We start from the raw sequence: 23,589 nt of genomic DNA, 5'->3' as shown, positions 1-23,589 counted from the left end.
TGAGTCCCTTGCAGACTCGGGTCTGATCGCCCTCGAGTACGTGGGGAATATAGTATATATGTGTGCTCCCTAATTGCAGCTTTACCGAAGTATCCGTCAGAAGTTCTTACTTGCCTCTCTGCTAGTCAGTTGCGTAAGGTGGGCCAGGTTCCTTACTGCTTCAGCCTTTCTTACACCTTTATCAAAATTAAGTGTCCTAAATTCAATATAATCGACTTTGCAATGATATGAAGGGAAGAACGAAATAGGTAGAGCTTCCAAACGTAGATAGCACTATCGAAGATGGGAAAATCCAATATATTTTTCTGCTCTAACAGAAATGTCTATGGGGTTTCTTTCTTTTCTTTACCTAAATATAAGCAGATCAGGAGTTAAGAGACGGAGGGGAGTGGAGCTCTCAAATTAAAAAAATCTGAACTTTATTATTTTATAATTCATATTGAATATGAACTCTACAAGTAGGTTGAAGCCAGCAATAATAATAAGGGATTCATGTGCATCATCTAGGATGACGTGATTGTCACCAGTCATTAATGATAGGTTACTATCAAAGAGAGAATGGGAATAGACCAGCGTAGAATGTGTGCATAATGCACGAAGGGGCATAACACTGCATGTAAGGGGATTCATTGAAGCCTTGCTTGGTACACCGATATAAATCAGAAGCAGTACTTAATAATTTTACTTCTGGTATATATTGAAAGTGACTACTCATAGAGTATTGATGGCGCTTTTCCTCATAACATCAACATTTAACGGAAATACTTGAAGAAAATAAGCCTAGCTATTGAAATTTTAAAAATTTCTCTCTATAGTATCTCGAGAGAATGATTGTAGTTCCCATAATATTGTCACCTACAGGTATTGTACCTAAATCCGTCGCGGCCTTCTGAAACCCTTGCACTGTCTAGTTCCAAACAAGCAGAAGTACATCATTTTGCATATGTCCTGAATGTTATGTGGAATCCATCGCTGCCTCAGCATCAAAGCCTTTTTGTTTTTCAGGCAAGTAGAACGGAAATATGTGGAGAAGAAGGTGAACTATGAGCCACTGGCTCGGAAAATCAAAGAAATTTGGCGCCTCGGTTTGGGTAGTTGTAGTTCTCATAATATTGTCAGCTACAGGTATTGCACCTAAATCCATTACGGCTTTCCTTGATGTCCTGCGACTTTCGCTTAGTTTGGTTCAAACCATGCAGAAGTACACCATTCTGCATACGTGCTCGATGTTGCGGGGAGTTCTCGACGGATTCTCCCATTGACCTACCACCGGCTACTACCACCAGCACCCCTTTGGTTTTTAAGTAGGTAGGATCGTCCGAGTCTAAATGTTTGGCACTTAGTGCTAGTATTAAGTAAAATCTGCCATGTGCCGAGATTGTGACAACTTGGAAATAAAATAAAACTAAGAGAAATACTGAAGAAAGTAATTATGCGTAATATAAGAATAAGAATAAAAATGTATATGGATAAAATCAGCCCAGAGTGAAACTGTATATCAAATGAAACTACGAAAACAGAATATTTCCTAAGAACTCTTATGGAAAGATTTACATGTCCGCTCTTTCTTAAATACATTGCTTGAAGGAGCCGCTAATTCTTTCGTTTTTCTCTAAGTTAGTCAACTCCAAATTGGTATACTACTTTACATAATCAATGGATTCACGTTTAAGACTCATAAATAACACGTACATCCTTAACACAAAAGTTTTCACGACAATTTGATGAGAATGATCGTCTACACATTTAGCTGCTTGATTTGTAGGTGTATCTCAGCTTGCTATGTGGAATGTTGTGGTGTCCAAACTCCGGTCCTCCAAAGAAAGTTGAGAGTGTGGAAGGCCGTTCGTAATATGTAATCAAAAAATCTGACTGTACATAGTTTAGTCCAATAATTTTTTCGGATGACGCCCGGGATGTGCGGAAAGTAAACAATCTTCTAAGGCCAGTATTGGGAAGCAATGTTAGATTTGCAGTGGATTATGCCTTTTTTCGTAAATCAAAGGAGAAAGGTTTCCTTAAGTCCTGCTGTTATTGGCGCTCAGGGATGCTTTCATTTTTTTTTGAAGACTCGACGAATTATTGTTCGACGATGGTATTGGGCTAACTCAACCTTTATCCTCCTTAATTTCGTCTAAGATACTTGAGCAATCCCGAAAGTGGACATTGTTGTATACTCGTGGATGGGCAGAAGAAAAAGAGGATTCGAGAAAAGGAAGACGAACATACAAGAAATCAGCAGGTTCCCAAAAAAAACAAAAAAAGCCGTTTCACTCGCTTTGAGAAAGGGGCCTAAAACCACGGAAAACGGGGAAATAGTGCTTAAAACACTAGCGCTACCAAAGGAGCTGATGTCTCAAAAGGTCGGACTAATGTTGGACTAAAAAAGCTAAAAAAGAAGAAAGAGAGAATGAGGATCCGTCCTGAGCGATCATAATTTCAACTACGGGTAGTATGTCCTACGTATATATACTAAGAAAAGTGAAAATTGACCTTGACCCTGGAGGGAAATGTAAGCAGGATTCGGAGGAACCAAAAGGGAGATGTTATGCTGGAATTGAAAAGATCCCAAGAGAGCAAAGCCAAAGCCAAGTCAAAAATGTAATTGAAGAAAATGCTGTCGTGCGTGCTCAAAAGCATGAGGTCGCAATATAGTACAAGAACTGAGATGAGACCACTTTTAAGGTGGAAATTTACACTGCCTTAGCGGTGTAGTTCAAGCTGCACGGCTTGCAGGAGGCGTTCATTATAAGCCTTAGAAAGGCATATGGGGATACACAGACGGTGACCATCCGGCTACCAGCAGAAGGAACGCACAAGCTGCGTTAAGTTCGCAGCAGTTTTAACTCGAAGATCAATTGTAATACAACCTTATTTCGAGGATACTATTCCAGCTTCACTACCTAACTTCACGAGTCTCTTTGGATCATCAAATGGTGCGAATTTAGTACTCTAGGGCTTACAATTCACCAATAATGATCGTTGCTTGCGCATACATCGGTCCCTACAACTTTTGATGCCACGATCTACTTTGCAGAAAATGTCTAGCTATGGTGTAGACATTCGCACATATGAGTCAATCGGGGCACTGTGGATTGGTAACGGGATCTTCAGCTGTTTTTAAAGGGAGATATACAATTAGAGCCTTCCAAAAGGTTTTAAGGTTATATTTGCAAAAAAAAATTTATTAAAACCGGTTCAATGTCTGTTTGTCTGTCGGTCAGACGCACTTTTGTCAGAAACGGCTATACCGATCGACACGAAATTTGGTGAGAAGATGGCAACTGTGAACGTCCAGATATGCAGTGAGTAATATCCTTCTACGTTGAGATGAAGGGGGGGGGGGGGGGGTCCCCATACATGCAAAAGGGAGGTGTACATTTTTTTTCATCAAATATAGTCATGTTGGGTATCAAATGAAAGGTCTCGATTAGTACTTTTCGAGAAGCCGGTCTTAGTTTTGACATTTGTTAGAAAGGCGGGGAGTTGGAGGGGTATAAAGTGATGATTTCTTTAACGGACCCATTCCCAGAAAATAAACAACCGAAAAATCTGAAAAAAATCATGAAGGTCTCAAAATACTCTCCATATCGATATGTGTTCAAATTTAATAATAATAGTATGGTACCATATTTTTGGGGAATTTGAGTAAAAACCCCCCTTAAGTTTATCCCAGAGGTATAAAAGTTTGTAGTAGTATGGCCCCCTACATGAGGATGGACGATTCCGTAGCCTACACAATGACGAAATCTATGAGTGATACCATGATCGTCCGGTTGTGGATAAAATCCGGCTCAATAGGTTACGGTGGGCGGGTCCTTAATCCATATGGATGAGGATGATCCCACCCGGAAAGTCTATAAGGGCAATATCGATGGTAGAAAAAGAAGACGAGGCAGACCCTGCCTAAGATGGAGCGATGGTGTAGGCCAGGACGTCAGAGTGTTTTTAGGGATATCGAATTGGTGGACCTCGGTGCAAAACCGGGATGTCTGGAGTTCCTTATTAAGGCAGGCCTAGACCGGATATCGGTTGTTGCGCCGTTGATGATGATGAGTAGAATATAATAGGAAGCTATTATCCCCAAGTTTGATCAAAATCACACTATTACTAACAAAGTTACAATGGCTCAAAGTTGACTTTCCCGTGTAAATTTACTGCAACTAAATATCAATATCACACTGAAGTGAGTAGTCTGACATGCTAAATGCATATATATAATGGGGTACGTAAATGGGAAGTTCTGCACCCAAATATACTCACAGAAGAAGGAAACAAAACCTTTCGTACTGAAGCGCCGAACTTCCGGTTTCCCGACTTTATTTTTTAGTCGATAGTATGATGCTTCAAGAATATATCCTTAAAATTTCAAATTCGAATTCGAAAAAATTTAGACGTAACAACCTTCATTCCAGCTCTGAAAGTATTTTTCCAATTTAAACGATCTGGATGCTTTATCCATTTATATATGCGCTGTGGCCCCCTTTACGGGGAAGCGTTCCTGTCTCCCATCTTCAATCACAGTTTTAAATATCTCACCTTAAGAAATTGAAATGGACAGAAGGAAAAGAAAGTTTATCAGATTTGGATTCGTGGCAATGAATTCATAGCCAAATCAAAGGGAACAGTATCCTTCTAGTAGTAATTATCTTAAAATTGAAGAAATGGTAGCTTGGTTAGATCAACCAATACAGCAATGGAGTTGGGTGGAACCTTTCAAAGAAGTTTAAGATTTTTGGCAATATGAATTTGGTTTTCTATTTATTCTCTTTCGAACAGTTAAGTGTATCAGAATTTGCAGAATATAGTATAATACCCAATAAACTGCTTGTTGAGCACAGAGCCATTATATTATAACTCATAAACGTCTGATACCATCAGCCTTTACCCGATTGGGGGAACACAAAGAGTATTCCGATTACAAGTAGACTAAGAGATACCAAGTAAAAATCGAACCCCTAATTAGTGCCTCATAAAATCGGAGGTAAGGGGGATATCATATTGGCTTTTCGGCGTGTTTTTCGGTCTGGATCTGACCATTGAAATTTATCACGGTTTCCGATTTTTTCTTTTTGTGTTTTATGGCCATTTTGCTATGAATTCAGATGCACCGGATCTACGACATCCAGGACTTTTGTAGAACGGGACTGCTAACAAGCTTATCTATTATATATTCCCGAAGCATGCAAGCGTAACTCGATGTGTGTACTTATGCTGAATTGCGTTTAGGATCCAGCGATCTACATGATCAACATGATAATGGCTAAGAAAATAGCTAAACAAAAACGCCCGCTTAAAAGGATCATTTTACCTACAAAATTTGAATAGCTTATATAACCAGGCGTTATTATGGTAAGATTATAATTTTTTTTCCATTAGCACTAATTTTGGAGCATCCCTTGGAAAAGTACAAGAGAGACTCATATTTAAAGTCCATTGAAATACTTGCGTTTTTCGACTCCATCTATGAGGACTATTTCAAATGCCAAGAAGAACATTGTTTTAGAGATACGCGAAGATAAAATTTAATTTACAACCGAAAATTAAAAATTTGCGACCGTGCAAGCCAAAAAAGTGGTGGTTGTATTCGGAGGTGACAAAAGGGGGTTGAATAGCGGGATTAGTACTGTCAATTCGAATAATTACGATAACTGCCAATGGCAACGTGATACCTTTAGGCTTGCTGGCTTGGAACATTTCAGGAGATCAAACTATCAGAGATAGAGTATAAAAATCCAACCCAGTCAGTCCATCATCACCACTATGCACATTACAGTTCATCTACCGCATTGATTTAGAGCATTTAGCACACTAATTCAAATTAATTGATAGATACTTACATAAACGCTCATATCGAACAATACAGAAATCACTAACGTTTATGACTGATGAAAATTAATCGCCACTACTGCCATTTGTGCTGGGGCTGCTGTCTCTAAATTGGCTTCGAAGGTCACCACAGCTGAAACTCTATATATCACTTAAGTCAGTTAAAAAACATTATTCCCAGTTACGAGTGAATCCATTTAACAGTCGTCATTGTAGCCATGTGGATGTGTACATTCTTATTGTTTTCTTCTGTCTGACCGAAGTTATGTATGTCGGTCGGTATATGTTCGAATGTAGTTTATATACCATATGTACGTAAGTTTGTTAATTGGTCAATCACCACATTAAACAAAAAAGAAGCCACAACTTTTGTGTTCTCTACTATCCAACCATTATAATGTGCATATTTAAGTTTACATATGTACATACATATATGTATAACTTTGTTGACAGCCAGAGTGAAATGAATGTTAGTGAATCCGATAACACTTAACTGGGTTCTGCGCTAGCACTATTGCGAGTACGGTTGGATCTGTTTCCTGTATGTACATATGTCTGTAGGTGATATCGTACGATGATTGCAGAGGTCGACAATGTGGTCTAAATGCGAACTAAGTGAAAATGTTCGACTACGTATTGTAAGCGGCTACCTAAAGACTGATAAGATTTTCAATGGTTCTAACATAAAAAAGATATAAGGAGCTCTCAACTATTGTCGATATTTTGGTTAAATATTTGTATAAATATAGCTGTTTTTAGAAATTATGGAAAAATGTTTGTTTGTTAAAATATCTACAGTCGGCAGCAATCGTATTCGTATGAAATATTTCTTTTGAGACACTATAAAATAAAAATTGTTCTTCGCGACAGTTATAACTGAAAATGCACACCTAAATTCATTTATGTCTTAGTTATATACAGAAGATCACTTATGCTGTGAATTTTTTTTTTCCTAAATTCACCACAAACTGTACTTGACGAAAGAACAGCAATTAACAAAAATCATGATCGATACTCGACGACGCATTCGTATTCGTACGAGCAAAAAATGTCCCGTTATATTTCAGCTGTTGAATTTTTGGGTATATTCTTAGAAATGATTTCTGTTCTAGAATTTTTCTAGCACTCAAAAACGTCATTGTAGTTCGAAACAAGTGTTCGGAGTGATAAAAAGTGCAGGATGGGCAGAAAAGGCAAGGAAACTTCAATAGAGACCCGTGAAATCGTTGTATCCCTACATAATCAGGGAAAATCGTTAAGCGAGATAAGTAATATCGTTGGTCGAGCTAAATCAACGATTCAGTATATAATTCAAAAGTACAAGTCGGAGAATATGCTGGGAAATAAGCCGAGAAATTTAGGACGAAAAAAGTTGACACCGCGAGACGAACGTTTTATTTTAAGGCAAATAAAAAAAAATCCTAAGGAATGTGCTACAACGATAACCGCAAGACTCCACCAACATTTTAATAAAATAGTTTCTGTTGATACCGTCCGAAGGACACTTAAAAGGTATGGTCTCTTTAACTCTGTACCAAGAAAGAAACCGTATATCAATAAAGTAAATAGAATTAAACGGTTAGATTTCGCGAAAAGATATATTCACAAGGATTACGACTTCTGGAAACAGGTAATATTTACAGACGAAAGTAAATTTAATATCATCACCTCGAACGGAATTGGAAAAATTTGGCGAGAGAAGAATTCAAGCTTGCATCCGAAGAACCTAATACCCACCGTAAAGCATGGCGGAGGATCTGTCATGGTGTGGGGGTGTTTTTCTGCAGCAGGAACGGGCAATTTGCATTTCATTGATGGAATAATGGATGCTGCCAAATATGTGAATATCTTAAAATGTAATTTAAACCCAAGCGCGGAAAAATTACGAATACAAGATAACTTTATTTTTTATCAAGATAACGATCCGAAACACACGGCTCTCAATTCGCGTTTATGGTTACTTTATAATTGCCCTAAAGTATTACAGACACCCCCCCCAATCACTGGACATTAATCCGATAGAACATTTGTGGTCGGAAATTAAAAGAGGGTTAAAAAAATATAATATAAAAAACGCGGCAGACTTGAAAGATGCAATCGGAAAAGAATGGAGTGCAATATCCCCTCTATTTACAGAAAAATTGGTGAGGTCGATGCCAAATCGATTAAAACATGTTATTAAAAACAAAGGCTACCCGACTAAATACTAAATGCTTAATTTTCTCGTTGTTTTTTCTCGAAATTCATAACGTACGAATACGAATGCGTCGTTTAGTTATACGACAGTTTAACTGAATACTTAATTTTTGGATTTTATTTTATTGTTGAGTAATTGAATTTGAATATTATTTTGTAAATTTAATTGGATTTAGATATTGTATTTAAATAAAATTTACGCAATGTAAAAATAATGTTTAAAATTCTTTATTTTTTCATGATTACTTAATTTTTTCCCTCAATACTCACGGTGTACGAATACGGATGCTGGCCTCTGTATATGAAAATTCTATAGCTCCTGATACATTACGCCTACTGAGTAGAAAAGTAAAGCGGTTAGTATCTATTCTTGTCGCTACTCAGCAGAAATTAAGGGTGGACTCGAAGCTTCATTCCTTTTCCTTTTTCCGTAAACTATGGGGCTAAGCGACCTTCATTACGGTATGAGAAGTGACAAAGTCGACCCAGACGAGCCGAACCCACTCCTCGCCGGAGTGTGTGCTTGGAATGCCGGTAATATCTGCAAATATTAGAGCGTCTGTCGGTCAGTTGGTAGATATGTTTAATCAGTTTCAGGATGCTACTTTGGAAATTCTTGTCTCCAAGTTACAGCAACGAGGCAGGAAACGTTGTATTTCACATTGTAGAATACCATGTATCTCAAATTCAAAAAAAATTTTATTTTAAAGATCAGATCTACCTCAACGGCTTTTATCCCTTCTAAAAATATCACTGAGTAACAACCCCCTAGCATCTTGTGTATTCCTTATCTCTTAGGAGATTCTGAGGACCTGCTCGATTATTGAAAACCCGTAGCTTCGCTTCCTACAAAAATATTTTGAAATGTTTTGAAAAGTATTTTTTAACAATCAGTAATTGAAAGTTTTGAAGAATGCCTTTGCAGACGTTTTATAAATATGCTTCCGTTTCAGCGTTATTTCTTGCCTAATTGTCATTTGTTATCTTAGAGTGGATTTCCGGTGTGTTCATTATTCTGCTGGTTTTCCACAGAAAATAATCGGTAAATATAGTGAATATTAGATAATACAAGGCTGCTAATGCAAGAAATAATACTTTTATGTATGAAATGGATGTAAATCAATAGAAGAAGCTTGATTTTTTATTTTATAGTGGCATCTTTTCAGGGTTTCCTTTATTCCTTTCCTGAGTGCAACTTTTAAACAAACTTTTTAATTCCAAAAATAGGGGTCCGCCGCCCAAATGAAAAATTGAGAGCAGATTGCTCTGCAATTGGTCTGGTCCGACATTAAGTGGATGCGGAATTAGGATCAATCGATCCTTAAACAAAATCTAGCTTCGGCTAAACTTAGGATTGGATACCTCCTAGGGCAGAGGTGAGGCAGCGTCTGATGAATTCGCCTCTGCTCTAGGAGAAACCGTAAGATGTCTTCGTCGTTTTTAAAATACTTGGGTGCGAAGTCCTGGAAGAGGAGTCCGTGGATAAAATCAATGGAAGTATTGATCCGGTCTGATCCGGTGTATAATATATAGTAAGTTGTAACAGAATGAAAAACATTTTAGCCAGTTGAAAGAAACCTAAGGTTATCAATACATGTTGTGTATATTTGCCGACCAATATTCAAAAAATAATATACACGAGGACTCGCTATAAAATTCAAGTATCCTTGGTGGGAATTAAAATGGAGACTTCCCTTTTCCTTTCGACGCATTTTGAGGGTTTAGTTGCAGTTGAGTTTAGTTGAAATTATTGTACAAATGTGTTCCGAAAAGAAAGTTCGTCTTTGTTCTAGAAGAATAACTACTGAATCAAACAACTGGCGATTCTGGCGGAAGAGTAAACATATCTAGCTTTATTTGTAATCGGTACTCTGCCTAAATTTTATGTCCGGAAAGAAATTAGCTTCATACTCCGTTATTTGTTATCAAATAAAAAGTTGACTAAACCAGAGGAGAGTGGAGGACTGGCGGCGTGTTGAAAGGCAATGACAAAGTATTCTTCAACAAGGGATTGAAAATGGTCTGTACCACGGTGTATCCAAGTCACATTGTTTTCAAGCCGTATGGTCTGCTAGTGTATTCCCAGTGGAAGTACTGGCCATACCAGAAGCCTGTCGCTGGCTGGGGGATAATCTGAGGCCCAAGCATCATAGCCATTCTGAGCAACAGCCAAGCGGCAATTAACACCTTGTACTCAGCGACAACATCTAGGCTGGTGGGGCAGTGCAGAAACGCGCTTTTGTCCTCGATCATAGGAGCATTGAGGATGATGAGCTGGCTGACGACCCGGCCAGGTGAGGCTCTGCTCTTGAAAGTTGTTCGGTGGGCACAGCCTGCGTCCCGGTGGCGACTATTAGGAATGGAATCTACTCCCAATACTTAGCAGCTGTAGACCTCAGATGGCGGAGCTTACCACCTGCGCTACGTCAAGGAGGATTTGGCCTGCCTATAAAAAAAACCCGGTCGCAACAGCAAATGCGTATAGGATTAGGGCGGTCTGCGAGGGGTACTGGCCTATAGAGGACCATGTCACCAGACACGGCATACCCTACAAATTGCCGAAGCTGCGAAGGGAAGAGAGAAACCCTCAGACACTTGCTTTGCGATTGCCCAGCTCTTGCTTGAGCCAGGCTACGGAAACTAGGTAAACCATTCTTTGCAGACTTCAGAGAAATCTCTAGCAAGGTGGGAGAACTGTTTTTTCCGTAAATGCTACGGCCTGGCTCTGGAGATCTGACCCAGCTGAACTCTACCCTCTTTTTCTTATCATAGCAGTCAAGGTTTTGGGAGTTTGTGGCATCAAATTAATCGCTAACTAGGCTTCGCAGAGCGACCACTGATACCTACCTACCTACCCAGCAAATGACGCATAAGTCGAATTATTTGAAAAATTTTGTTATGAAAATATTGTTACATATACTCTATTTTTTAAAAAATATTTCTGTAAATTTTGAAGGGGGAAATACTTCTAAATTGCGAAAAACAACACGATTTCAGAATTTTGTTCTTATTGAAATATCATCATTTGTTTTAAATATTTTAAAATATTTAATTTTCGTTTCGTAATCCGAATGCCAAATCGGTATGTACTCAAACGTCTTTAATTTTTATCTGAAAAAATCAAAAATTCATTATAAGCAATTCTGTTTGAACCTATAACTTAATAACTTTGAAATTTATTGAAAATTTTAGGCTTTAAACAAAAAGGTGCGAATTTTCAGTAAAAAATGAGACTTTTATGGTCTAAAAAGATATTTTCGTCTAATAATATTTCGGTGTGTATAATATTGTAGGAAGACCAAAAAGATACTTTTTGCGTTATCTTGCACACTAACTTGACAAACATTGTTTTGAGAAAAATGCGTTTAGAAGAAAAATCCATAAACATTGTAAGGACTACTCAGTGGTTCCATCCTATATTGTAATCCTTCAGTTTCCTCGTAAAAAATATCGGTATTTATATATAAGTTAACCGTTCAAAATAAATGAGAATTTGAAAGATTGGAAGGTTGATACTCTCCCTCCAATAGAGGGATGGGTACTATTATTATTACGAATTTTTCAGGGCTTATAATACGGGGGAGATACCCGTAGCAGGATCAGAGGTTTCTCCCCGTTTTATACGTCCCAAGCTATTAGTAAACGAATTAAGCTTTAGAGTGGTTAGTGGTTTAGTGGACGAGGGTGAAATGCTACAGAGCCAGACACAGACACAGAAATGAAAATAGAGAATTTCAGTGGCAGTATAGTGGACAGTATCAGGCAAAAAATAAATAGGGAACTGAGAATATATCCTTTCTTCATGTTTGAAAACGGATAACCGAATGGGGGTGAGATATGGGGCTGACCAGATACAAGAACAACCAATAACTTCCATATCCCACCAATCTTCAATCCCTTCAGTTTCTTCGTCCTTAACTGGAAATGACGTAACGGAGAGAAGGAGACATGGCAACTATTTAAGACCTTTTGCTATAAAACGAAATACCTGGCACAAATCAGCTTCTTCCCGTAAATAAAGAAAAATGATTTTAAACCGAATAATAACCGCGAACAAACAAGTATTGCATGAGGGCTTGGTACACATTATTGGGATTACCAATTATCGAACGTATAGTAATATAATATTGTTAACTTTATTTGAACAGATATCAGTATGGAGGGTATTTCGAAGCCTAGGCACCATATAGTGGCAGCCCCTTTGATTTTTTTCAGATTTTTTGGTTTCTGACATTGGGTCCATTAAAGAAATGATGACTTCTGACCCCTGGCACGACCCAGCTTTCCAACAAATGTCAAAACTAAGACCGGGTTTGGAAAGTACTAATCATGACCTTTCATGTGATACACATGACTATATTTGATGAAAAAAAATGTGCAACCTCCTTTTGCATATATGAGCGTATGAGCCTCAGCGTTCACAGTTCCCATCTTTCCACCAAACTTGGTGTGAATCGCTACAACCGTCTCCGAGAAAAATGCGTGTGACGGACACACAGGCAGTAAAGCGATTTTAATAAGGTAATTTATTGTAACTAATCGGAATATCGGATTTATAGTAGGACGATAGCGAAAAGGGCAGGAAACTCTTCTGCAGCAGGCGAGAAAGAAAATATGAAGAAGAGAAACCAAGTGCATGTGAAGCCTAATTAGCAAAAAAATTGTGAGACTGATATCATCTTTATTCGACAATTCAAAATCGAGATTTGGAGGCAGAATAGGCTACTTCCAAGATATTCAAATGATGAAACTTACCGCTTTCGACTACCACATTGGGCGCCGTTTGTGATGAATATTACAAAAGGCTATATAATTAGATAACAGTATGAGGATAAAAAGGTAAAATATGTTAGCCATTAAAATATGTTCCACCCATATCAGTGACCTTCTAAACACTGCTCTTTAGTTTTCTTGTGTTTAAATTCCCCAAAATATCGCGTATCAAGGTAATACGCTGACATGGTACATATGTATCTTAATCTAAAAGTGTACATACTTCCTATTTTGCAGAAATAGATGCGTTAGGTTATAATTCGAGGGAATTTGTGGTTGTCTAGTGCAGTTAGGTCCTGGATCGATCCCATTTCTAAGCTATAGTTTGACTTTACCTTGACTTTACCCTTTTTTCTTATGGACGTTGGAGACGAAGCAATTGTCTGAATTCGATTTCTTTATCAATTATTAATAACGCTAAGTATTTAATGTACCAATTCTAAAAATAATTAAAAATAAAACGATAAGAATTCAAAGGAAAAATAAAGCAAATAAATCCTAAAATTCAGCAAAACCAAAAATAAATGTTAGTACGGAAGATACTACCGTACTTTGTATTATCATAAACCATGAATGGATTGCAACATCTTTTTCCAGTCCAGATTTAGCTAGTGTCCGATTCGTGTGTGGTTCGTAGGTCACCAATTTGTTGCCCCTGATACTATTCGCATGTCGTTACTAATTCTGACTGGAGAACTTCACAAAGTTTCATAATACAGCTTACCAAACAGTTGGCCAATTGTTACCCTCATAGATTGCATGGAATGTACGCCTACCCCTCATACCATCGAAAAGCTGTCGCCTTACAATCTGGCGAGATTACCGGCTTTCGTACACATTACACCGCACATCATCCCGAATCTGACGAAAGATGCTGACGCTTTTACAAACTGGTTTCCAGCTTTCAGAATGTTTTTCAGTCATGTCAGCTGGGTCCAATGTCGATAGAACCCATTTAGTCACCGTTGTCTTCTAGTAATGTTTAGATTTGTAGATTGAAAAGATACTTAGGCATTCGGATTGACTAGTTATGTTTCTTGGTCAGTAATGTAGCGGAGTCTAGTCAGTTTATAGTTGCTAACGTTACAAGTAACACCTAAAGAGTGTCAGTCTTTAATTTTTCTAAACTTTGGTTACAGATTGCAAAAATGATGGGACGTAATATTCAAAAAGTGTTATTGATTTTTACCATTATTGCCGACGTGTCTTGGAGTTCTGTTATTGACAACCGAGTCGATAAATATGTATATCGAGGTGAGTGCCACTTACCGGAAGCATTGCAGAAGGAAATTCAAGGATATCAACCGGTTGTCAATACCATCGTTGACAAGATCTTGGGTGGAAAATTTGCTGGAGATACATATAACAGGTAAGATGTGGAATCAATAAACGTTTGTGATGTGTTTTAATTAATTATCCCTCTATGTATGTAAATTCCTCAGTTTGTTGGAAATGACCGACAAATTTGGTCATCGCCTAGCCGGTTCCCAGAGTTTGGAGGATTCTATTGATTACTTGGTGGATGAATTCCAGAAGGCGGGATTGGAAAATGTACATACTGAAGATGCACCTGTTCCTCATTGGGTGAGGTGAGTAGACAAGTTTTATAAATTCGCCAGGTTAAAGTTACTAAGATTGAGCTAAGACTAGTAGCCCCCGAAAGCTAAAGACTAGTTTCTAAACTAAGTATCTATTTCATTTTTCGAATTTTCAGAGGATTTGAAAGTGCAGAGATGATCTCTCCTCGACGTGCACCTTTGAATTTGCTTGGTTTGGGTACATCCATTGGGACTCCCCGAGGAGGTATTGTTGCTGAGGCCGTCGCTGTTGATAGTTTCGATGAACTCGAAGCAATGCCCGATTCATTGGTAAATCTCCTTTAGTAGCTCGGATAAAAAGATGTATAACGGAAAACGGTTTCAATAGGTTAAAGGAAAAATTGTGATATTTGTACCAGCATGGACAAGCTATGGTCAAACGGTTCGATATCGAAGCATAGGTGCTAGTGTAGCATCGAGAAAAGGGGCCGTTGCAGCTTTAATTCGAAGTATAACTCCATTTTCTATTGGATCGCCGCATACAGGAGTGCAGGAGTACAGTTCAGATGTAAAAAAGATACCAGCTGCTTGTATTACTGTTGAAGATGCTACGATGCTCTTGAGGATGTTTAGAAGAGGTGAGTGTTCCCTACGTCAAGTCATACCACTAACAGTTGTTAGTTTAAGATTTTGTCATTAATATCATCCATTGTATTATATATAATGATTTGTCGTCATATCTTGTATTCGTCGACATTTAGCCTAACTGGAATTTTATTTTTCAGCTACATGTATTTTAGTCTCTTGTATCTATTCAGAACCGTCTCTATTCTAGGGGAAAAAATCATCATTCGCCTCGAAATGGAAGCTAGAAATTTGGAGCCTGCCATGTCTCGCAACACAATTGGAGAACTGCAAGGAACTCAAAACCCAAACAAGTAAGTCCTGAAAATATTTCTTGCCATTAAGAATTCATAGTTTTTTAGACAATTAAATTTAAGTATTTTGAAAATTAATGAAATAATGAGAGTGTAAGTGATAATGACAGCAGACACTCTAATTTTAATTTTTGAACTCGTTGTTAATTGTTTCTAAAGACTTCCTTTATACCTTAGGCATTCAAACGTATTCAACAAATTCTCCATAAATGCTGGCCTATGAGATCGATTTTTTTCGTATGAGATGCCGCAAATACGCAGTTTCCTAAAGTTAAATATCTTTTTATTTCACTTTTATAAGTTTTATATCACGGAATGATGCAAATGTCAATAATCAAACATATTTCTTGCTTCTCCAGAGTGCTCCGCACTGGAAACTTTAAGAGTGAGCTAAATATTATGGAACTCCACTCGCTTTTATCAAAACTTTTAAGTAGTGAAATTTTATGGCAAAATCGTTCCCTAATCTCGGCGTTAATAATAAAAGATTATTAAAGAAAAAGTCTAATTGGGAGCTTTCCTGAGTTATTGTGAAGGTGCGGTCTACGAGCATTGGGTCCTCACTGTCCCTTGAGATATGCTGACATGAAAGGCAAACGATCCTCAAATCAAAGACTATTTGACTATCATCCGGGAGTCTTTGCTCGCACGATTTTATATCACAAACCGCCTTGGTTTCATTTCCCATCTAATCCCAACTTTTGGGTTTTTAAGTTACGATTTCATAATGCTTTTAAAATAATTATATTGAACATTATTTGTGCATTAATTATGGAGGAAATCAGCGTGAAAACCTCTCGTCTCGTCGATAAAAAAAAACAGTTGTTGTAACTTTACGGGCTGACAACCACATTTTTGTATAATATATCATATATTCGTCGACGCCTTTATCTCTATGCCATATTCGTTTAATTATCCTAATAGTGTAGGTTTCTTTGCTGGTTACGGTTCAGTTTCAATATACCTAACTCTCTCGCCAGAAGCACGCGTTAACGAATTCGTTTATTGGATGCTTTGCGATACCCCAACCATTGTTATGATCTGTTGGAGACTCTCGTAACTCAGGTTGTGTTCCTCTCCGATTTTTTAGTCTCTGTAGACTTAGTACAGCAATAGCTGGTGACCATGATTTTAGCTTTCGACATTTGCATTGCTTCTTTAGTCAAAAACTTGACTATAATCCGTTGCTCCATGGAGATTTTCTCGATGAGGATATCTAGAGAGATACTTTCTTCCTGATAATACTGACTACTTTAGATGCCTTTTCCACAGATAGAGATCTCCCTGTACTGTTTTAAAAAAAATCAGTCCTGTTTGAAGTTGGAACACGCTAGCTACTCTTCTACGAGCTTTTCCATTTAGCAATCTCGTTCTTCAGAACTCTCAAATGTCCACCTTTTCCACATCAACTACCATTGTTTTCTCAATTTGCCTTTTCGGTACTTTTCCAGGCAACTCAACTCAAATGGTATCCCATTTGCTACACTCGGCCATGTATTTAAGTTAGCCTAGCCCATGATATTTTCGTCAAATAAAGAGGAACGCATTAGCCCCTCGCGCCGAAGAAGTTGAAAAAATTTTCTACTTTACTGTCACAAACTAGGAGCGCTGTGAATATGCTGTTCATAGGAAGGAAGGGGACGAGTTAATGGCATTCACGAGTCTCAAGCGTGTTTCATAAATCTGAATATGTTTTGCCTTCAAAAGTTTATTGACTCTGCTACGGGGGCTGCCGAAAAGCACGTTCTATTTGGTGCTTCCGGCTGCTGTACATTGATCTCATCTGCCATTTTCTGAGGTTATCTTCCAAGCTCAATGCTTATGTGATAAGTACTGCTTCTCTCCTTGATTACTTCGAAAATTTAGTCCCATCTTCATAGATTTTTGGGAAAATCTTTTCCGCTTTTGACTGCAAGCTTGGAAATACTTTGTTAGTATCAATTCGTTGACATTGAGACAATTTGTAAATTCGCCATTGGAGCACACTACAACAGTAGCTTCCTCGTAGTTCTACATGGAATTTTCCTAACGACTTGCTCAATAAGCAAATTGATAGCGGGGCTACGAGTTCGTTTCCTTGGAAGAGTTGCATGGATCTGTCTCGTCATTGGTTAATATCTTCTGTAACTATTAAAGTTTTTTTGCGCTGGAAACACACGGTTCGGTTAAACTAAGTTCGGGGTTTACCAATATTTAATCCCTTCTTCTGACTAGGATTGGTGTTTTTGCCAGGTATATATAGTATAATAGTTTCGCTCCAGAAGATTTGGGACTGTTTTGGGCGCCAACAATGGCTTGAATTTTTAATATGTTCACATCTTTTAGTATTGTGGCCTGTGTCATTAAAGGGTACTTGTTCTTGGCATGGAAGTGCTTTCGAACTCTGCTTTTAGAAAAAAAAAATATTTGTTGAATACCCTTCATCCCTGACCAAAAATTTTGATTATATATGAGGAGATATATAGGGCCCTGAAAAAATTATGGTGTACCACTTCTGTATCTGCTAATGAAAACAACCCCACCGACCAAGTAAGAAGGTTGGCAAATCGTTTTTCAAACAAAGAGGAACCAACTATAGCATGAGGCGGCATAGTAACAAATGGACTGGTGTATTAAAGCTAGCGACATATGCTACATAAATTGTAGGTCATTGTACATATATGCAATATGTTTTAGTATATTTCCATTTGTTTTCTTCATAAGATTCCGACTGCTTTGAGGGACGACCCTAGCTGGGATTTTCGATATTTTTACGCTCTCAACTAAATGGTTTGTAGGGGGAAGGGGACGTATTATTAACGGAGAATTGCTCTCGAGTTCCGCAAGTAATACTCGCAAAATTCTGAGTATATTTACTTACTCCTTAGTTAACAGCTTGCAGAGGGTTTCCAGATAATTAGAGTCGCTCTACTCTCCTTCTAACAGCACTTGAAATAAAAGCTTCTCTTTCTCCCTTCTCCTCTTCCTACTTTGAAATGCGAAAATTCGTCCAGTTTCGCAAATCTTTTCCGAGCATTTACTACCCTTAAACCTTCAAATGATCATCATATCCACCATACGCTTACATTGATTCCTTAGCTCTCCTTGCGGGCACTTTTTGCCGGTGGAAATGCTGGTATTCTATTATATTTACCCGATCACCGTGATCACAAATCCCTTTCAGAGACAATGTTGGACCAATAATAGTACGATGTTCTATGCTAAAGCTATTAACTTCAGGTAGCTAACAACTGATTCATTGTTTCTATTTTGGAATCACAATCTAGAAATCTTCCCAGCAACTCAGCATACTATGAAAAAGGTTGATAATCACGGGCTTTAAACGTGTTTCATAAATACGGAACTTACTTCTCCTTTGGAAATTGGTAGACTGCAAAAATGTTCAAAGAATACCTTATATTTGTGGCTACCATCTGAGAATATGAAGGTCACTTTGATATTTGTGTGGAGCATTTGGAGCCTGGTGTTGTGTTTACATAGTTGCCAAAATTTTAGACGAAACTGCAACTTCTCGCTGCTACTGTGTGACATTAAGTTCGGTGCCAAGTTCCACAAATCCATTAGGGATTAGGCAGATAACATTAGCGAAATCGTCTTGTTTGGGGAAGTATCGCATATTCTGCTGAACTCTTTTAGCACTGCAAAGACTACATAGGTTGTTACGAAAAGTTCCGTGGGAATACCAGCAAGCTCGAAGGATTCACTCTGCTTGAGTGCACGGACGGACCTTGGCATCTAACCCATGAGAAGTGAAACTTCACTGTAGACAGGCCCGTGTAGAGAATAATCGGGTCCGGGGTGAAAATAATGTGCAAAACGAGCCCTGGGGTGAAAATTATACGGCCTGGAGTGAAAATGATGTGGCCTCCTCTTTCAACCCCCTTATCGTTAGGCCTTATTGTAACCAAATGGGTGAGAATAGTGGTCAAATACTCATTGCATTTGTAAAGTTGCTCATCATGGTGAAAATACTTTAGTAATACAAAAAAGGGTATTCTGTTTGTAGCAGCTCCGTCGCTAACCAGCAATGAACAATTTTCTTTTGTCACGACGTGCAATATGCGACATTCGACTAAATTTGCCTTGGTGTCGCTCTTACTCGTAGCGATCATGGAGTCATCGTTAGGTTCCTCCGAACAGGGGCTGTCAAGACCATTTCCCTTCCACATCACACATTTCGACCGCAATGCCACCTTCAGTGATTCTTTACTCTATAACACTGATGGAGGGACCGAACAATTTTCAAAATAGGATGTTTATGAAAGAAAACCCCATTTTTAGATATAACTAGGTTCACCCCGAATAAAAAAATTATTCTCTCTTCCTCCAAGCCTATCCGTAGCCTTAGTTTATGATTACGGTTCATTATGATGTCGGTTAATAATTTTTCAAGCAATTATCATCTTTCAATATTAATTTATAGCTTAAAATTTCGTATTGATTAGTTAATCGATTCAAATTATAATAGATTAATTCCGACGTCTGAAATCTATCATCTTTATTGAGTGCTTGAAAATCTTATCGATGTCTTTAGGATTTTTGCGGCATTCTTTTCGGTAAACATTTAAAGCCTAGATGATTTAGGACCCTTGATATCATTCAATTCAATTTTGTTTGTTGATACGTGTGCAAATATATGCATATTAGTATGAATGGTGTATGGAGATATTTAATCAATCTCCTACAACAAATTACCCTATTTATCTTTCTTGCAGATATTATAATTTTAATAAATTTTCTGTGAGTCTAGAAAATTGAATTCTCATTTCTTGCTTACTTTTTTTTGAGAAAGATTTTCATTTAATTTGTTCTTTTTCGTGTTTTTGTTCTACGCAAACCGTTTATTCCTAAAGTATTGATTCAAAGGATATTAATAATAATGATATTAAGGGAAATTACATTGCCTTCTAAACAAACTATGTGCCCCCTTTAATGGTTATAATATACCTATTAACTTATTTTGTCGATCAAGTGGCCGGGAGAATATTCCTTTCTTCTTTCTTTACCGGGAAACGGAATCAGGACTAGAATGCCAAAGATTTGAAGTATATTTCCATTATGCTAATGGCACTTTCATTGCGCAACTCTCTATTATGCCAAGCATAACGTTGATGTTTTACTCTATTTGATTTTGGACATTCCTGGAATGCTAAAATGGTTCTGCTTCAGACTAGTTCTCTAGCAAGTGTTCAAAGCTGTAGTACTACGATAATGTCGTGCCGTACAGAGCAATGTGTTATATAGGAAGGTGTCAGATTTGAGGATTATCTAGTTACGACAGAAGTTAGTAGATGTAGCGTACTTAGAGTAAATACAGAGTATCATATTCTGCCAGGTAGTTCCTCTACATTGCATATGCTTGGCTACTGCGGCTAATTCCTCTTATAAACTGCCACCTGCATGAACTCGTTTTGAGACCCTCACATTCCATATCTGTCAATTTAAATGGGGATCGCCCTTATTGAGACTGATGCTACGGCTGTTAAGCGATTCACTTTTTGACGTTCTTTACGTACTGATCAAAATATTGTACCGCATTGTTGGGGACGGTTCTAGAGGCATAGTGCATTCGTAAGCCTGTTCTTCTGTAGATTACACTCTGAAACCGGATGCCTTAACGCAAGCATATTGCGGATATTGCGCTGTATTCACATTGAATTGCTGGTCGTGAAGCAGTAGGCGAATGCTCTGCGGCCGGGTAGGACAACCAGACTCGAGTCTGCAAGGTATTCAGCTGAAATGGGTCTTGCCACGTAGCTTGACCGGACTTTATCTGGTATCATGGAGACCAGGATAGCCCTCTGAGAGCATATGCCTCACAAACATTTCTGGGGGATATGTTTTCGGCCCGATTATGCGGTTGTACCCATACAGAAGGCAAAGCTTCTTATAAGCGTAAGGGTGGGTTTGTGTTGTATAATTTTGGCGCTGTATCCCTCAGGTAGAAGTGTAAGGTAGGCATCGTATTTATTAGGACAAATGCTGTATAAACCACTATTGCTGTGTCAATCACTGCAGGGTTTTGATTGTAGTTTCCAAATCAATCCGTGCCCAAAGAAGACTGTGGGGTTAGGCCGAAAAGTTAGCTATTCTCGTTAGACTACCAGTTCTTAACAATCTACGCTTTTGCAGATCATCCAGACGTCTTCTTTGTTTTCGGGTGTGTAGGGGACCAACATTTTGGAAAATTTTTCAGGTGGAAGACACCTGACGTTGACTGTCTATATAATGTTCACTGACGTTTCAGGACATGTCGTAGGCTAGCAAAAAACTAACATTAGGTACATAATATATAACCGCACCAGTCCCTTCTTTACGTTAGGTATTTAATTAATATTTATAATTAGCATAATTAGTATTTAATACAAATGCTCACTATCGAAGAAAAGCGGTCAGAAGTATGAAACCATCAAACTATCATATTTGTGACAAATTCTGAGAGTACTATTATTGGGGGGATGGGTCGAGTACAATGGACCACCTTTGTCTGAGTCCTCAGAGACTACAGTTTCTCCCCCACTACGAACACATACAAACACACTATTATTGGGATGTGCTGGAGTTGATGAGATATTTATTGACTACATTTTGAAGTTCAATTTGTACTTCTGATAGAATGGTTAAAATTACAGCAATCCATAAAACTTTCATTGAAATCCTCCTTCACTACCTTACCGTCCTAAAGTCATAATGGATTACGGCAGTCCTTATTCTGGATAAAATCATGAAAATTTCGGTGTTTCGCTTAAAGCCAACTTCCAGAGTTTGAAAAAAAATTATCGCGGATATTGAAAACATTCCTCAAATTAGTAATTGATTCAAAAGCAGTCATGCGGAGAACCATACAAAGAAGAAAACTGTTCATTGAAAAGTTATAGTAAATTTTGGGACCTGTGTAGGGCATCATAAGTAGCTAAATCTTAGGGAACCGGTTGGTACTTAGCTAATTACATAGTTCACACCTTTGTGCTGTGAATTTTAGGACTACTTACACTGACGATGCAAATTATATACAATACCATTGGTTTATTCCTTTGTGAATGCTTACTCCTGAATGTTCACAGGCTCATCCAATGGTCTATCCATTTAATCACCCAAACTTGTTCAGAAACATTTCGTTATCATAAATAAATAAAGTCATTTCTTTACCCTATCACTAAATTTTTCACAATTATTTGTTACAGATCCGTAGTAGTTCTATCCGGTCATTTGGATAGCTGGGATGTTGGCGTAGGTGCAATGGACGATGCAGCTGGTGGATTTATCTCATGGAAAGCCGTTCAGTATCTAAAACAATTGGGTCTCCGTCCAAAACGTACGATTCGTGCAATATTATGGACTGGCGAAGAATTTGGTTACTATGGAGCTAAAGCCTATCAGAAACAGCATGCTGCGACTGAGAAAGAAGAATTCAACTTATTTGTCGAATCCGATATAGGAACATTTGATCCCCTAGGAATGGACTTTTCTGGTAACGAGGATGCGCTATGTATATTCAGAGAGATCATGAAGTATGTCACATTATCTAGAAATCATAGGATTATAAAGTTATTAATAGCAAACTGCTTACATCTCAAACTTAGATTGATGACTCCTTTGAATGCAACCCAGTTCAAGACACCAACCGATGGTGGTCCAGATATTTCATTGTGGACCAATCGTGGTTATCCTTCAGCTTCTCTACTTAATAAAAATGAGCGATATTTCTGGTTAGTATTACATATCTGATATAAAAGATGCAAATTGAATCCTAATTGCAAAATTGTTTTCCTTCATTTTCAGGTTCCATCATTCAGCTGGCGACAGTATGCTTGTGGAGGATCCAATCACTTTAGATAAGAATACGGCGCTGTTCGCATCAGTTGCTTACGTAGTCGCGAATTTAAGTATCGATATTCCAAAAACTGTTACTGACGAATTGATAGAGCCAGAATTAGATTAGGTTTGTTTTCAAACTAGTATTATTTTAAAACTAGAATAATTAATAAATTAATATGTATTTATTTTTACAAAGTGGTAACTTCAATATACATATATTATAACATTGCGAACATCTCTTTTCTGTCACTGGAATCGATTAGAAATAGACTATTTTCCAGATTTTTAAGTTGGAAATATGTTCGGAACGATTCATAAGGGATTGTTCTATTGAAAATCCCCGCCGCATAGATTTCCGTCGGGGATGGGAAAGTGAAACTACAAAGTTTCTTTGATTTACTGCCAAGGAAAGGGACAGAAAACTAGGCATTACAGGCCGGCATTGGACATACAGCAAAAAACAGTACAAAGGACAGTTTGGTGTGAAGTGAGGTTTT

The 23,589-nt window shown here is 37.9% G+C and overlaps 2 protein-coding genes across 3 annotated transcripts in view; one reads left to right on the top strand and one right to left on the bottom strand.

The window, feature by feature from the left end:
• Positions 1-6,053, bottom strand: part of LOC119654381 (probable serine/threonine-protein kinase DDB_G0288147) — a 38,445-nt gene extending 32,392 nt beyond the window's left edge. Inside the window, exon 1 of the mRNA XM_038059746.1 lies at positions 5,841-6,053. The gene's annotated coding sequence lies outside the window, so the exon portion shown is untranslated. The remainder of the gene's footprint in view (positions 1-5,840) is intronic.
• LOC119654380 (carboxypeptidase Q-like) overlaps positions 1-23,325 on the top strand; it is a 66,326-nt gene extending 43,001 nt beyond the window's left edge. Inside the window, exons 1-9 of one of the 2 annotated variants that reach the window (XM_038059741.1) lie at positions 13,692-13,838; positions 13,938-14,167; positions 14,241-14,387; positions 14,513-14,666; positions 14,725-14,974; positions 15,172-15,274; positions 22,459-22,785; positions 22,858-22,983; positions 23,057-23,321. In XM_038059741.1, coding sequence (XP_037915669.1) covers positions 13,947-14,167; positions 14,241-14,387; positions 14,513-14,666; positions 14,725-14,974; positions 15,172-15,274; positions 22,459-22,785; positions 22,858-22,983; positions 23,057-23,216 — 1,488 coding nt within the window. In that variant the 5' untranslated portion in view covers positions 13,692-13,838; positions 13,938-13,946 and the 3' untranslated portion in view covers positions 23,217-23,321. Of the gene's footprint in view, positions 1-13,691; positions 13,839-13,937; positions 14,168-14,240; positions 14,388-14,512; positions 14,667-14,724; positions 14,975-15,171; positions 15,275-22,458; positions 22,786-22,857; positions 22,984-23,056 lie in introns of those variants that run through there. The other variant, XM_038059742.1, reaches the window with a different exon arrangement.
• Positions 23,326-23,589: the final 264 nt, after the last annotated feature.

Source organism: Hermetia illucens, chromosome 4 (assembly GCF_905115235.1).
Source record: "Hermetia illucens chromosome 4, iHerIll2.2.curated.20191125, whole genome shotgun sequence".
NCBI lineage: Eukaryota > Metazoa > Arthropoda > Insecta > Diptera > Stratiomyidae > Hermetia > Hermetia illucens.
Note: the sequence above shows the minus strand (reverse complement) of the source record. Positions and strands in the feature narration are given on the sequence as shown.